Source organism: Dreissena polymorpha, chromosome 9 (genome assembly GCF_020536995.1).
Source record: "Dreissena polymorpha isolate Duluth1 chromosome 9, UMN_Dpol_1.0, whole genome shotgun sequence".
NCBI classification, from domain to species: Eukaryota; Metazoa; Mollusca; class Bivalvia; order Myida; family Dreissenidae; genus Dreissena; species Dreissena polymorpha.
This window is the reverse complement of record NC_068363.1, coordinates 98329160-98345070: the sequence shown is the minus strand read 5'-3', so window position 1 is coordinate 98345070 and position 15911 is coordinate 98329160. Positions and strand designations below refer to the sequence as shown.

Here is a 15911-nt window from a genome sequence, read left to right as displayed (position 1 = left end):
GATATTATTAGGACAACTCTCCTGACGAAGTTTCATGAAGATCCAACAATAAATGTGGCCTCTACAGTGTTAAACAAGGCAAATTTTCATGACGCACAACGGAAGACAAACAATTGACAAAAGGTGATCACAAAAGTTTACCATAAGCAAAAAATATTTCGCTCATAAATATTGTCACCATGTGTGAAGATCAGCAAGTGTCATTGAGATTGAGCTAACAAGAGATGTGTTTGTCAGAAACACAATGCCCCCTACTGCGCTGCATTGAAATAAAATTTCTATTTATCATTTGGCAGGTATAGAAATCATTTCCCTTTAAAGGTTATTACTTCCCTTGAATTTTGTCTAATCCAACCAGGGGGGGTGGGGGTGGAGAGGGTCTCACAGTCAATTATGACCATGTCAGACATCACTGACAACCAAGGCCTGTGGTTTAAAAGAGATCATAGCCAGAGTTTTTTTTATTTTTAATAGCCAGAGTTGATCATGTATCTATGGACATAAGTCCTCAGGTATGTAATGAACATCAAAGAAATTATAATAATATTACACAGAACAAATTCCACTCTTGTCTAATATATTTCGCCTAAATATTAAAATATTAAATATTTAAAGAGTGGAATTTGTTCTGTGTCAATTTATATTTATCCCTACTGGATACATAACTGAGTATAATAATATTATTTTTAAAAAAACTTTGATAATCAATCATTTGGGTTATAAATAATCAAAATAATAAATCTGAACTGTGAAAAGAACTTCAATTCTTGGTAAGGAAATATATGATATGAGTTTTATAATTTTATAAATTACTTCCCTTGAAATTAATTGTCTGTAACAAATCTCTATTTTTAGTAGCAAATTATTAAAGGACAATACCATTCAAAATGTGCAGTTCCATGAGATACACATGCATGCCAAATATATAAAGTGGCTATGATCAATATTGAATAATTTTCTCCCTTTTTAAAGCTTATTACTTCCCTTAAATCTGTATTTTTTACCGAAGACCATAAAGGATGACCTTGACCTCGACCTTTTACCACAATGTGCTTGTCAGAAACACAATGTTGCCTTCTTCCCCGCTTTGATTTATTTAACTAAAAAATATATAGGTGGGCAGGTCAGATAACTATGTCCATTTAAAGCTTATTACTTCCCTTGACTTTGTTTTTTCGACCCTAGACCTTGAAGGATGATGTTCACCTTGAAGTTTTACCACTCAAAATGTGCAGCGCCATGAGATATACATGCATGCCAAATATCAAGGTGCTATCTTCAATATTTAAAAAGTTATGGCCAATGTTAAAGTTTTTTCAAACGGACGAACAGACGAACATACTGACTGACGGACAGTTCAACTGCTATATGCCACCCTACCGGGTGCATAAAAATGTGATTAAAAGTATTCACAATGTTTTACTATAAACAACTGTGGAAGTGCAGTCTCGTTCGCTTACGCAAGTGAACCGGTCACGGGACGGTTACAAGTTGTGAGCACTTATGTAATACAGAATATTTATCGAGTCTAATAAAAAAACGCTTATTTCTAACACACTTACTGGTTGTAATTCAATTAACTAAAGGCGTCCAGTCAGATACGCCTGAATACACTCAAGGAATTAATCTATATGTGAAAACCAAAGCAGCTTTAATAAAAACTAGAGCTTTGTCAGAGACGTGACGATTACCCCCACATGCCGCATTGACACATAATATTTTGCATGTCGTCTTCACAAAAATCAGCGGACACTATGCTCAATTTTTTAAATGCACTAAGTGACCCCTTGACCTAATTTTTGACCCAGAAAGGCCCATGTTCTAACTTGGCCTAAAGATCATCTCCATAAAACTTGTGACCAAGTTTGGTGAGGATTGGATGAAAACTACTTGACAAGAGGGCCTGAAAGTCCCAAAGTCGCTCACCTGAGATAACAAGGTATTATTGGGACAAATCTTCTGACAAAGATCGGAAAATAAATGTGGCCTCTAAAGTGTTAACAAGGTTTTACTATAGCCATATAAGGAAAAATGCCCCGCCCCCTGGCAGCCATGTTTTTCAACCAACCGGCATCATTTTTTAACTCATCCAAGATATTATTGGGATGAATCTTCTGACCAAGTTTCATGAAGATCGGACTGTAAATGTGGCCTCTAGAGTGTTAACAAGATTTTACTACAGCCATATAAGGAAAAATGCCCCGCCCCTTGGAAGCCATTTTTTTCAAGCAAACATAATTATTTTCAAACTCATCCAAGATATCATTGAGACCAATCTTCTGACCAAATTTCAATAAGATTGGACAATAAATGTGACCTCTAGAGTGTTAACAAGGTTTCACTATAGCCATATATAGCCATTTAAGGAAAAATGCCTTGCCCCTGGTGGCCATGTTTTTAAAGCAACCAAAACCATTTTCGAACTCATCCAAGATATCATTGGGACAAATCTTCTGACCAAGTTTCATGTTGATCGGAAAATAAATGTGACCTCTAGTGACCTCTAGAGTGTTTACAAGGTTTTACTATAGCCATATAAGGAAAATAGCCCCGCTCCTGTGGTGGCCATGTTTTTCAACCGACCGGCATCATTTTTGATCTCGTCCAAGACATTATTGGGATGAATCTTTTGACAGAGTTTTATGAAGATCGGTCTATAAATGTGGCCTCTAGAGTGTAACAAGATTTTACTATAGCCTTATATAGCCATATAAGGAAAAATGCCCCGCCCCTTGGTGGCCATGTTATTCAAGCAAATGTAGCCATTTTAGAACTCATCCAAGATATCATTAAGACAAATCTTCTGACCATATTTCATCAAGATTGGACGATAAATGTGGCCTCTAGAGTGTTAACAATGTTTTACTATAGCCATATAAGGAAAAATGCCCTGCCCTCTGGCGGCCATGTTTTTAAACCAACCGGCATCATTTTCGAACTCGTCCATGATATTATTGGGATGAATCTTCTGACCAAGTTTCATTAAGATTGGACAATAAATGTGGCCTCTAGAGTGTTAACAAGATTTTACTATAGCCATATATAGCCATATAAGGAAAAATGCCCCACCCCTTGGCAGCCATGTTTTTCAAGCAAAGGTTACCATTTTTGAACTCATCCAAGATATCAGTGGGAAAAATCTTCTGAGCAAGTTTCATGAAGATCTGAAAATAAATGTGGCCTCTAGAGTGTTAACAAGGTTTTACTTAAGCCATATAAGGAAAAATGCCCCGCCCCCTGGCAGCCATGTTTTTCAGCCAACCAGCATTATTTTCAAACTCATCCAAGATATTATTGGGATGAATCTTTTGACCAAGTTTCATGAAGATAGGACAATAAATGTTGCCTCTAGAGTGTTAACAAGATTTTACTATAGCCATATAAAGAAAAATGCCCCGCCCCCTGGCGGCCATGTTTTTCAACAAACCGGCATCATTTTCGAACTCGTCCAAGATATTATTGGGATGATTCTTCTGACCAAGTTTTATGAAGATAGGACAATAAATGTGGCCTCTAGAATGTTAACAAGATTTTACTATAGCCATATATATAGCCATATAAGGAAAAATGCCCCGCCCCTTGGCAGCCATGTTTTTCAAGCAAAGGTTACCATTTTTGAACTCATCCAAGATATCAGTGGCACAAATCTTCTGACCAAGTTTCATGAAGATCGGAAAATAAATGTGGCCTCTAGAGTGTTAACAAAGTTTTAATATAGCCATATAAGGAAAAATGCCCGCCCCCTGGCGGCCATGTTTTTCAACCAAAACGGCAACATTTTCGAACTTGTCCAAGATATTAATGGGATGAATCTGCTGACCAAATTTTATGAAGAACAGACAACAAATGTGGCCTCTAGAGTGTTAACAAGATTTTACTATAGCCATATATAGCCCTATAAGGAAAAATGCCCCGCCCCTTGGCAGCCATGTTTTTCAAGCAAACGTAACCATTTTCGAACTCATCCAAGATATTGAAACCAATCTGCTGACCAAATTTCATGAAGATTTGACAATAAATGTGGCCTCTAGAGAGTTAACAAGGCAAATGTTGACACCACACAACGGACAACGCACTACGGACGACGGACAAAAAGCGATCACAAAAGCTCACAATGAGCACCTTGTGCTCAGGTGAGCTAAAAACTACTACAGAGCGGACAACATGGTGAGGATTAAAACGCACTAAGATACCACGTGACCTAGTTTTTGACCTGGCATGACCCATATTCAAACTTGACCTAGACATCATCTTGATACAACTTCTGACCAAGTTTGGTGAAGATTGGATGAAAACTACTTGAATTAGAGAGCGGACAACATGCTGAATGTTTAAAATGCACTAAGTGACCCCGTGACCTTGTTTTTGACCCGGCATGACCCACATTCAAACTTGCCCTAGACATTATCACGATACAACTTCTGACCAATTTTGGTGAAGATGTGATGAAAACTACTTAGATTAGAGAGCGGACAACATGGTGAGGTTTAAAACACACTAAGTGACCCCGTGACCTAGTTTTTTAACCGGCATGGCCCATGTTCGAACTTGACCTACACATCATCTAGTTACAACTTCTGACCAAGTGTGGTGAAGATCGGATTTAAACTACTTGAAATAGAGAGCAGACACCATGCTCAATGTGTAAAACGTACTAAGTGACCCCGTGACCTAGTTTTTGATCTGGCATGGCCCATGTTCGAACTTGGCCTTCAGATCATCTAGATACAACTTCTGACCAAGTTTGGTGAAGATCAGATGAAAACTATTTGAATAAGAGAGAGGACACCATGCTGAATGTTAAAAAACGCACTAAGTGACCCTGTGACCTTGTTTTTGACCCGGCAAGGCCCATGTTCGAACTTGGCCTTAAGATCATCTAGATACAACTTCTGACCAAGTTTGGTGAAGATCGGATGAAAACTACTTGAATTAGAGAGCGGACAACATGCTGAATGTTTAAAACACACTAAGTGACCCCGTGACCTAGTTTTTGACCCGGCAAGGCCCATGTTAGAACTTGGCCTAGACATCATGTAGATACAACTGTCCAAGTTTGGTGAAGATCCGATGAAAACTACTTGAATTAGAGAGCGGACAACATGCTGAATGTTTAAAATGCACTAAATGACCCCGAGACCTAGTTTTTGACCCGGCAAGGTCCATGTTCGAACTTTGCCTAGACATCATGAAGATACAACTTCTGACCAAGTTTGGTGAAGATTGGATGAAAACTACTTGAATTAGAGAGCGGATACTTAATACGGACCGACAGACAGACAGACCGACCGACCGACAAGTTCACTCATATATACCCCCCTAAACTTTGTTTGTATAATAACTAACTTTAGTCTAAAGAATCTATGCATCGTTAAAAATGAACAAATACAAAAAGTACCTTAATGAATGTAAAAAGAAGTTCACAATCTGTCAAAAAAACTGATATAAATATTAGTTACTGTTAGTCTCGAAGTTGCTTCAAAAATTTAGTTTATAAAATAAGTCTAACTTAATCTAAAGAACACAATTTATGGAGAGTGGAAAACTCCAGTGACTTAAATGTAAAAAATAAGAAGAATTCACAAAAGTTTTTTCAATCAAAAAAGTCTTTCTAATTTAAAAAATGCCAAATAACAAGGTTGCCATGGAAACAGTTTCATAGCACAGTAGTCTGCTAAATACACCAAAACACAGTAGGTTAACTTGGCTTATCAGTAAAGATCAAAGATAAGGCTTTACAGTGCATTAGTACATGTACAGTTATTTTATGACGTAGGTTTATTAAATTGCATGCAAACTACTGTCTTTATGTACACCACATTTTATGAAAGAAGTCCCAGGTTTATACAAGGGAGTTAACTATTAGTTAACTATTAGTAAGTATTTACAGGTTATCTTTCTTTAACATTATGGCTTATCACAACTAGACTGTTCACATGTTTTCATTATATACATATAGAGAAAACTGCCCCACCCCCTGGCGGCCATGTTTTTCCACCAATCATGACCATTTTGGAACTCGTCCAAGATATCTATAAAATTGATGTTTAGAAAAAAAATTATGATGATTAGGCAAAAAATGTGACTTCTAGAGTGTTCACAAGCTTTTTTTACTATATAAATATAAGGAAACTGACCCCCAAACCCTGGCGGCCATGCTTTTTTTACTGATCCAAACCATTTTCGAACTCAACAGTCATATCCAGAAAACACATGTTCTGACCAAATTTCATTTGGACCAAAAATGTGACTTTTAGAGTGTTCACATGTTTTCACTATATTCATATAGAGAAAACTGCCCCGCCCCCTGGTGGCCATGTTTTTTCACCGATCTGGACTATTTTCGAACTCGTCCGAGATATCAATGAAACCAATGTTTTGACCAAATTTCATGATGATTTGGCAAAAATTGTGACTTCTAGTGTTCACAAGGTTTCTCTATAGCCATATAAGGAATACTGCCCCGCCCCCTGGCGGCCATGTTTTTCAAAGACCGGAATCATTTTTTAACTCAACCAACATATCATTAAGACAAACATTTTGACATAGTTACATGAAGATTGGGCATCAGATGTGACTTCTACAGTGTTCACAAGGTTTTTCTTTTTTTTACCTAGTTTTTGACCCAGCATGACCCAGTTCGAACTCAGTCAAGTATCAATGGGACAAATATTCTGACCAAGTTTCATGAAGATCAGACAATAAATGTGGCCTCTGGAGTGTTCCCAAGGCAAATGTTGACAACGGACGACGCACGATGGACGACGGACAAAAGGCGATCACAAAAGCTCACCATGGGCACGTTGTGCTCAGGTGAGCTAATAAAAAAAAAGTCTGATAAAGGGAGACAACTACAACTCAAAATGTGCATTGCAACTAATTGTTCATCACAATTATCTCCCTTGTTTCAAAATCAATCTATTATAGTCGTGGCAACTTTGACCTTGGAGATATCTACGTAATTCTTTCGGGCGACACACAGTCCAATGATGGTGAACAAATGTGCTAAATGATTTTAAAATCTGAAAATGAACGACATAGATATGGCCCGGACAAGCTTGTTCCGCCCTCCCGCCAGATCGCCCGCATTTCCTTCAGAAAACCTGGTTAAAAATATGCACTTCATAATGTTTAATTATGTTAAATACAGCTTACACAATACTCATAGTTGGTGGTGGATTATGTTCAATGATGAATATATTTTTGTACTTTCCAATGTTCAATTGCCACTAATAAGAGGGCGACTGAAACACACTGAGTCTCGCTTTGGTAAACAGGGCTTTATTCATGTGCATAAAGTGTGATGCGAGATTAGCCTTAACAGTTTTCACAGGCTAATCAGGGACGTTACTTTCCGCTTTTATGAAATTTTCGTTTGATAGACGTCACGTCTAAACAAAAATCCTGTTTAGGCGAAAAAAGCAGACTGCACATTCTAATCTGGAATGAAACTTAATAAACATGTGTGTAGCCCATTTTTCCAACAACCCAGCTAACAGTGTTGGTCCCCATGGTTACCTCAGAGTTGGTGGTGGGGCAGGTGAAGCCACTGATCTGCTCCTTGCTGACCAGTTGGTCCAGGGCGTCCTGTACAGACCGCACAGTCTCTGACTGCAACACATACATAATGGGTGATAGCCTGGGACAATCACAGGATAAGATATGCTTGATATACACAATTTCATCACTTTTAATTGTATCTTAATCTTGTTTACCTTTTAAGCTTAAGGTAAACAAGGGCTGTTTGTAAAACATGCATGCCCCCCATATGGGCTGTCCGTTGTACTGGCAGCCATTGTGTGAATACGTTTTTTGTCACTGTGACCTTGACCTTTGACCTAGTGACCTGAAAATCAATAGGGGTCATCTGCGAGTCACGATCAATGTACCTATGAAGTGTCATGATCTTAGGCAAAAGGGTTCTTGAGTAATCATCCGAAAATCATTTTACTCTTTCGGGTCACCGTGACCTTGACATTTGACCTTGTGACCTCAAAATCAATAGGGGTCATCTGCAAGTCATGATCAATCTACCTATGAAGTTTCATGATCCTAGGCATATGCGTTCTTGAGTTATCATCCGAAAATCATTTTACTATTTCGGGTCACCGTGACCTTGACCTTTGACCTAGTGACCTGAAAATCAATAGGGGTCATCTGTGAGTCATGATCAATCTACCTATTAAGTTTCATGATCCTAGGCATATGCGTTCTTGAATTATCATCCGAAAATCATTTTACTATTTCGGGTCACCGTGACCTTGACCATTGATCTAGTGACCTCAAAATCAATAGGGGTCATCTGCGAGTCATAATCAATCTACCCATGAAGTTTCATGATCCTAGGCGTATGCGTTCTTGAGTTATCATCCGGAAACCATTTTACTATTTCGGGTCACCGTGACCTTGACCTTTGACCTAGTGACCTCAAAATCAATAGGGGTCATCTGCGAGTCATGATCAATCTACCCATGAAGTTTCATGATCCTAGGCGTATGCGTTCTTGAGTTATCATCCGGAAACCATTTAACTATTTCAGGTCTCCGTGACCTTTGACCTAGTGACCTCAAAATCAATAGGGATCATCAGCAAGTCATGATCAATGTACCTATGAAGTTTCATGATCCTAGGCCCAAGCGTTCTTGAGTTATCGTCTGACAACCACCTGGTGGACGGACCGACAGACCGACATAAGCAAAGCAATATACCCCCTTTTCTTCGAAGGGGGGCATAATAATATCAATATAATGTTGATTACAAAAAATCTCTCACCTTCAAACAAAACTATTTAAATCAAGCAAGAAAAATATTGAACCTTCTCTAATCAATTAAATAAAATTAACACAGAACAGAATATCATTGTTTTAACAGTTTGTTTGAACTTTGCTGCTTTATCTTAAACTTTTTCAATCTTCTTGTCATATTTCTCCCCAATTTCTAGCTGTAATGTTCATATTGCTTTGTTACCTGGGTATCTAGCTAATGGCCATATTGATTTGTTACCTGGATATCTAGCTATCATGACCATATTGCTAAGTTAACTGGCTATTTAGCATGTGGTTGTAGTGCTCTTAAACCTGGATATCAAGCTAAGGATCTTATTGCTCTGTTACCTAGATATCTAGGTAATGGCCCTATCGCTCTGTTACCTGGATATCTAGGTAATGGCCATATCGCTCTGTTACCTGAATATCTAGGTAATGGCCATATCGCTCTCTTACCTGGATATCTAGGTAATGGCCATATTGCTCTGTTACCTGAATATCTAGGTAATGACCATATCGCTATGTTCCTTGATATCTAACTAACCATTGTTTTACTGTTACCTGGGTATCTAGTTATACCCACGCTTTTTGAAAAGCATGGGGATATTGTGGTTATCTCCGCCGTCCGTTTGTCCATCCTGGCCACTATCTCCTCCTACACTATAAGCACTAGAACCTTGAAACCTACACACATGGTAGCTATGAGCATATGTGCGACCCTGCACTTTTTGGAATTTTGATCTGACCCCTTGGTCAAAAGTTATGGGGGTTGGGGCGGGGACAGGTCAGAGATTTTCACTCATTTTTTAGGTTTTTCACCCCGCCCTATAGGCCTTGCCTATCCAAAATTGCCTTTTACTATAACTTCTTCATTTCTACAATTTACTTCTAATTAATACTGAACTTCTCTTATGACAATACGGTCAATCTCAACTATGCATGGCCCCATTACCAACCCTGGGGCCCCCTTGCAGGGTTTTTTCCCCACTTTTTGGGAAGATAGCCCATGGCTTTGGAATTGGGAATTTTATCGGCATTTTCATGAAATTGGGAAAATTAATTCATTAGCCTTTTTTTCCACACGAAAAGTCCACTAATTAGGGAAATACTAAATTTGATATAACACTTTATAATCATTAAAATTAAAAGAACAAAATCATAAAATACTTTGTGAGATATAATTGAAATAAAATTTAGATAAAAGACGCAAAAGACACTTCTTTCTAAAAAAAAAAATTTTTTTTTTTTTGTTTTTGAAATTGGGAATTTTTTGTCACATTTTGAGAAAAAAGTATACTTTTTGGGATTGGGTACATAGCCGAATTTCGGCTATAAAATCTGGCCAAAAAAAACCTGCCTTGGGTCAAACATGTGGCGTGGGGATGCGCGTCGGCCTCTGCCGCGCCATTTCTAGTTAATGTTCATATTGCTTTTACCTGGATATCTAGCTTATGGTTGTACTGCTGTCACCTTATATATAGGTAATGATTGTAGTGCTCTGTTAACTTGATATCTAGCTAATGGCCACATTAATCTGATATTTGGATACCAAGCTAATTTTCTTATTGCTGTGAACTGGATATCTAGCTCATTGTCGTATTGATGTTACCTGGATATCTAGTTGTAAAGTGAAGAATGGCTGTAGAGTGGCAGTCTCCTTGGCCGATGCCTTAAACACTGCAGAGCGTAGCATGCCAGCAAATATGTTGGCTATGGGGCTCTTGAAAAAGTTAGCCTGTAATGGTTGATAAAATTTTATAAACTTTACTCAAAGAACAAAATAAGTGTAGAATATCTAACACTGACGTTTTCAAAAATAATCTGCAATGCTCTCTGTGAGATAAATTGGGAAAGCAGATTAAAGAGTATTAAACAAGCAAAGACATTTTCAATAAACTAAATACATCCAGCTTCATAAACATGTACAACATGAAATATTGCACCAGGGTTTTCTTTTTTTTCTTCAATTTTTTATCTTATGCATTCTTTGCATTTCAACAGAAAAAAAGCAATTAACACAACAGGAAGAAAGAACTCCAACACAACAGATAAACAAGGGACAAAATTGTCACAAAACCAGGTTTTCATTGTGAAAAAAAAATCTGATAAAGGGAGAAAACTCAAACTGAACTTTTGAAATGACCAATAAAAATTAACCCCCTTTGTAAGTTTTTTTTTTTTTTTTAAATCTATTTTTAGTCGTGGCGACCTTGACATTGGAGATATTGACGTGATTCTTTCTTGGGACACACCGTCCCATGATGGTGAACAAATGTGCCAAATGATTTTAAAATCTCACAATGAATGACATAGTTATGGCCAGGACAAGCTCATTTATGGCCATTTTTGACCTTTGAACTCAAAGTGTGACCTTGACCTTGGAGATATCGACGTAATTATTTCGCGCGACACACCGTCCAATGATGGTGAACAAATGTGCCAAATTATTTTAAAATCTGACGATGAACGACATAGTTATGGCTCGGACAAGCTCATTTATGGCCATTTTTGACCTTTGAACTCAAAGTGTGACCTTGACCTTGGAGATATTGACGTAATTATTTCGCGCGACACACCGTCCAATGATGGTGAACAAATGTGCCAAATGATTTTAAAATCTGACAATGAACGACATAGTTATGGCCCGGACAAGATTATTCCGCCAGCCCGCCAGCCTGCCAGCCAGCCAGCCAGCCCGCCAGCCAGCCAGCCCGCCAGCCAGCCAGCCCGCCCGCATTCGCCAATCTAATAACCAGTTTTTTCCTTCGGAAAACCTGGTTAAATATTGAATAGTCTGTATAAAAAAATATATAATCAAAACACTGCCAAATAGTTCTTGACAATCAATGTTTAAATTCCACTCACTGCTCAAGTCGGAGCTATGCAAGCAAAATAATATGTTATTAAACAATTGCACATACCCTTCTGGTGGTGATTGATTTTTTCTTGGGTCCAACTTGTTCCCAGTCATCATCCTCAATGTGATCTTCCCCACCCACGTCTATGAAACCATTGGACTGGGTCTCCTCTGTCTCATCTGTACCTGCACACAATGAAACAAAACATTAAGTGAAAAGAAAACTCAAGAAATAAACCTTTACACAAATCTTTTTTTTAATTAATGGGAATGTCAAGTGAAAATGCCTATATGCATCCAGCATAAAACCAAAACAGCCCTTAAGTAACTCACATTCTGTTGAAGTTCAATGCTGTTTGCTGTGCACAAGTATCGTAGGGTTGGAAATAAAACCTTTACAACTTGAATCTGGTAAGAAAAGTCTTCAATTTATTTTGATTTTTTCTCAAGGACTACAAACATAAAAAAAAATGTGTATCTAAGAAAAAAAGATTATTTATCTCTTTTAATCAAATGCAACATTAAGTTTATTTTCTATCCAGCTCTATAACTCTGACCTTTGTAAATATAATATTGAAAACACTTATCCTCAATCTTAAAGTATTTGTTAGAAAAATAAACACTAATTTCCCAGTTTAAGTGAAAACTCGATTTGTTTTTATTCAAAGGGCTCTGGCCCTATCCCAATATTGAGAACTAGAACCCTGTGTTACCATTGTGCTGTGTGTCGGCAGTGAGGTGCACTGCAGCTGACATCTCCTCATGCATACCATCCAGGATGAAGCTGAGGAATTCTTCTGCATCCTCCTGCTTACCACACTGCAACACATGCAAACAATGTGTTAGTAATGCTCAGTTGTTCGTTGTCGGCTCAGGTACTACTAAAAAGTACCCCGGGAAACTCAACTACAATGTATCCCTAGTACGGAAAATATGCTACAGAAAAAGGCGACCAGAAATACTACTAAGTACTTTTTTTGTATGTTTCCGTACCCAGGGTTCTTTGTAGTAAACTTCAAAGAATACCAAAGGTACCTTTAAGTAAAGAGTACCAAAGGTACCTTTAAGTAGTACCTGAGCATACAATGACAAATTAACCGTTAATTATTGCTGTTTTATGGAAGCTTTTCAGTTAAATTTTTGGGTGAGTAAGCACACAACATGTCACTGTGTCTTATATGTACGAGAAAATCAAAGTTTAACAGAAGAACTGGATTCATTAAATCCAGAACCAGTTCACAAAATTATCTGTGTACCTTGAACTGAGAGTTGACTCCAATGAGTGGCAGTATCTTGTAGACATAGGATGGTTCAAAGGGCGGACCTGGCGTAATATCCTTGGTTCCTTTTGTCTGGCCTAAAAGAACAGCCATACAATGCAAACCTTGATTTCTCATTCCTTTATACATGTATATCTCATCACTTTTAAATTAATCAACATTTCAAATCATTTCTATCACAATTTAGTTGATTATAAGCTTATATTTACCTCTTTCAACTGTGCTTCTTGCCATAGGTTGAAACTCGTGCACAAATTCCACCCTGAAAAGAGTATCATGACGTCAAATAATAAAGTCACTGGGTTAAAAAAAGAAACTATAAAAAATCTTTATTTCATAGTTTGGAATGATAACAGAAGATACTTGCCTGAAATTTAAACATTTAAAACAAGAACAAAAACATTTTGTAACAGTTTTAAGTTCTTAACTCATATTAAAGTGTAGAACATTAATAGCTCATTATCTAATTAAATAAATCAAAATCTCTGTATGCCAACAACCCAAAGTGCGAACCCCAACATATGAACACAAGGCTGGGATCACCTACAAAGCATCGAGAATGGGGGTAGAAGAGGGGCCTCTGGACAATGCAGGGTACCGGGGCAGCTTCCTCAGTAAGTTGTAGAAAGGGGGACAGGCTATCAAGGCCTGCAGGGTCTGTAAGTAGAAACATGTGCATCATAGCATCAATCATGTGAATCAGTATAACATTATTTCAACTTATTAGCAATACTCGTGATTTTTATTTTCCGAGCTTCTTTTGATGTCAAGTGCAATAAAAATTATAATGTTTAGTGTAACCTCTACTACTTTCATCCTTTGAAACTGACATATCCTTTTAAAACAAAAAGCAAAGCTTGATTGCTCATACTTTAAATCCGCATAAAGATTACCCAAAGTTAAAAAATTCATATTAATACACATGTACCTGAAGAATACAGTGCACAAGCAGCTAAGCTTATATACGTTTTATCCTTTTTAATCATACTAAAACTAGTACCTGGTTGATTCAAAGTATTTTTTCATATATGATGATGCTCCAGGATTCTGCTACCAAATCAAACACATGTTTGCTTGTAATTCTCCAAAATAAAAGCCCCGACGGTCGGTTTCGGGAAGGGGGGGCAGGTAATAAACTTTTTTAATTTCTACTATCAATATGATTGATAATAAGACACTTACATAAATAAGATATTTACAAGAAAAGGGTACCAGCGTTTAATATATGGACAAATACAGTTGAAAATCAGATCTTCAACATGTTCAAAGAAAGCATTGCATAAATGCAGGATTGATAATCTTTACAGTAAAATATTATTGGCTGTTATCAACAAGTCAACCATTTTATTTTACACCGAAATTGATTAAACACTACAAAATAAACCTGTGTCAACATCAATCAATAATTTCAATGGTTATGTAGCAGTTTCTTGTTTGTTCCTTTGTTAAATCTTTTATTGTCCCTATTCCATGTTAAATGTTTAGTAGTTCATTTTTACAAAATTATATCGCGAATGATTTGGAATTTACATTTCCTCTTAACATTTTAAACAAGGGACAAAATTGTCACAAAACCAGGTTTTCATTGTGAAAAAAAATCTGATAAAGGGAGAAAACTCAAACTGAACTTTTGAAATGAACAAACAAAATTAACCCCCTTTGTAATTTTTTTTTTAAATCTATTTTTAGTCGCGGCGACCTTGACATTGGAGATATTGACGTGATTCTTTCGTGCGACACACCGTCCCATGATGGTGAACAAATGTGCCAAATGATTTTAAAATCTCACAATGAATGACATAGTTATGGCCAGGACAAGCTCATTTATGGCCATTTTTGACCTTTGAACTCAAAGTGTGACCTTGACCTTGGAGATATCGACGTAATTATTTGGCGCGACACACCGTCCAATGATGGTGAACAAATGTGCCAAATGATTTTTAAAATCTGACAATGAACGACATAGTTATGGCCCGGACAAGCTTGTTCCGCCCGCCCGTCAGCCCGCCAGCCAGCCAGCCCGCCCGCATTCGCCAATCTAATAACCAGTTTTTTCCTTCGGAAAACCTGGTTAATAAAACACGCTGTTTCTTTATTGTTACGGTCTTTTAGATAAGTCATTATAAAAAGAGTAATAGCACTGTATACTTACTAATCAGAAAATCCGGACAAAACTAAATTTAAGTGTTGGGTGTTGTGAAGACACACTAAGGTAAACTGACCTACTATGAAGACTGGGATGTTTTGACTAAAGTATTAACATGTGCTTAGTTTGGTCTTGATGCAATTAAGATGTTATCTATAGGGGTGTGTGGCGGCTATTGTCTTTGAAAAGAGCAAAGTGGTGCTTCAGAACGGCGGCGTAGGGCAAGGCCACGCAAAAAGGGCCTGGGAAAAAGACTTCCTTACCCAATTGATGTAGCACCAGTTTCACCACCAGCTCCATGATTCTGCTATCAAGTCATGCACTTTGTTTACTCCTATTAAATAGTAATCCTACAGAATGTAAGTACTTACCCCATTGATGTAGCACCAGTTTCCCCTATTGACAAGTCCACGAGGCTGCAGGGCTATTGTAGAATGACTGATGGTCATCTTGGATAGCTTCTCTGAAGTACAAGCAAATACACATCAAATGAGGAGCTCAAACAAAGTTCCTATCCATAAGGCCTTTCAGAAAATTCATTTTAATTCTTAATTTGTGAACTTACTAATTTATCAAAAACTTGAAGCTTACCTGGTAGACTGATTTATCACATGAAAATTAGCATCAAAATGCTTGTTTGAATTTTTTTTGTACGAGTACAGGTCAAAAGATGTATAATATTGCTTGTTGTCAACATCATAATTATCATCATCATCATCATTAGGGATTTAGCTTAACAGAATAGTGGGAGGCCTTCCATTTTAAGCCTCTCTCTTTTATTATAAGGTCTTGCTTTCATTTTTATGCCCCATGAAATTAATACTGAATGAATGCTTGAACTTTATTAAGTACTTTCGGAAAGG

At 37.4% G+C, this 15911-nt stretch overlaps 1 protein-coding gene across 2 annotated transcripts in view; it reads right to left on the bottom strand.

Moving 5' to 3' along the window:
- The window catches only part of LOC127846358 (ubiquitin carboxyl-terminal hydrolase 10-like), a 35008-nt gene that overhangs the window by 8405 nt on the left and 10692 nt on the right, over nt 1-15911 (bottom strand). For both annotated transcript variants that reach the window (XM_052377545.1, XM_052377546.1), the window contains 8 exons: nt 15420-15511; nt 13450-13559; nt 13112-13164; nt 12879-12979; nt 12336-12441; nt 11687-11808; nt 10375-10500; nt 7519-7611 (listed from right to left, as the gene is read on the bottom strand). In XM_052377545.1, the coding sequence (XP_052233505.1) occupies nt 7519-7611; nt 10375-10500; nt 11687-11808; nt 12336-12441; nt 12879-12979; nt 13112-13164; nt 13450-13559; nt 15420-15511 (803 nt within the window). The remainder of the gene's footprint in view (nt 1-7518; nt 7612-10374; nt 10501-11686; nt 11809-12335; nt 12442-12878; nt 12980-13111; nt 13165-13449; nt 13560-15419; nt 15512-15911) is intronic.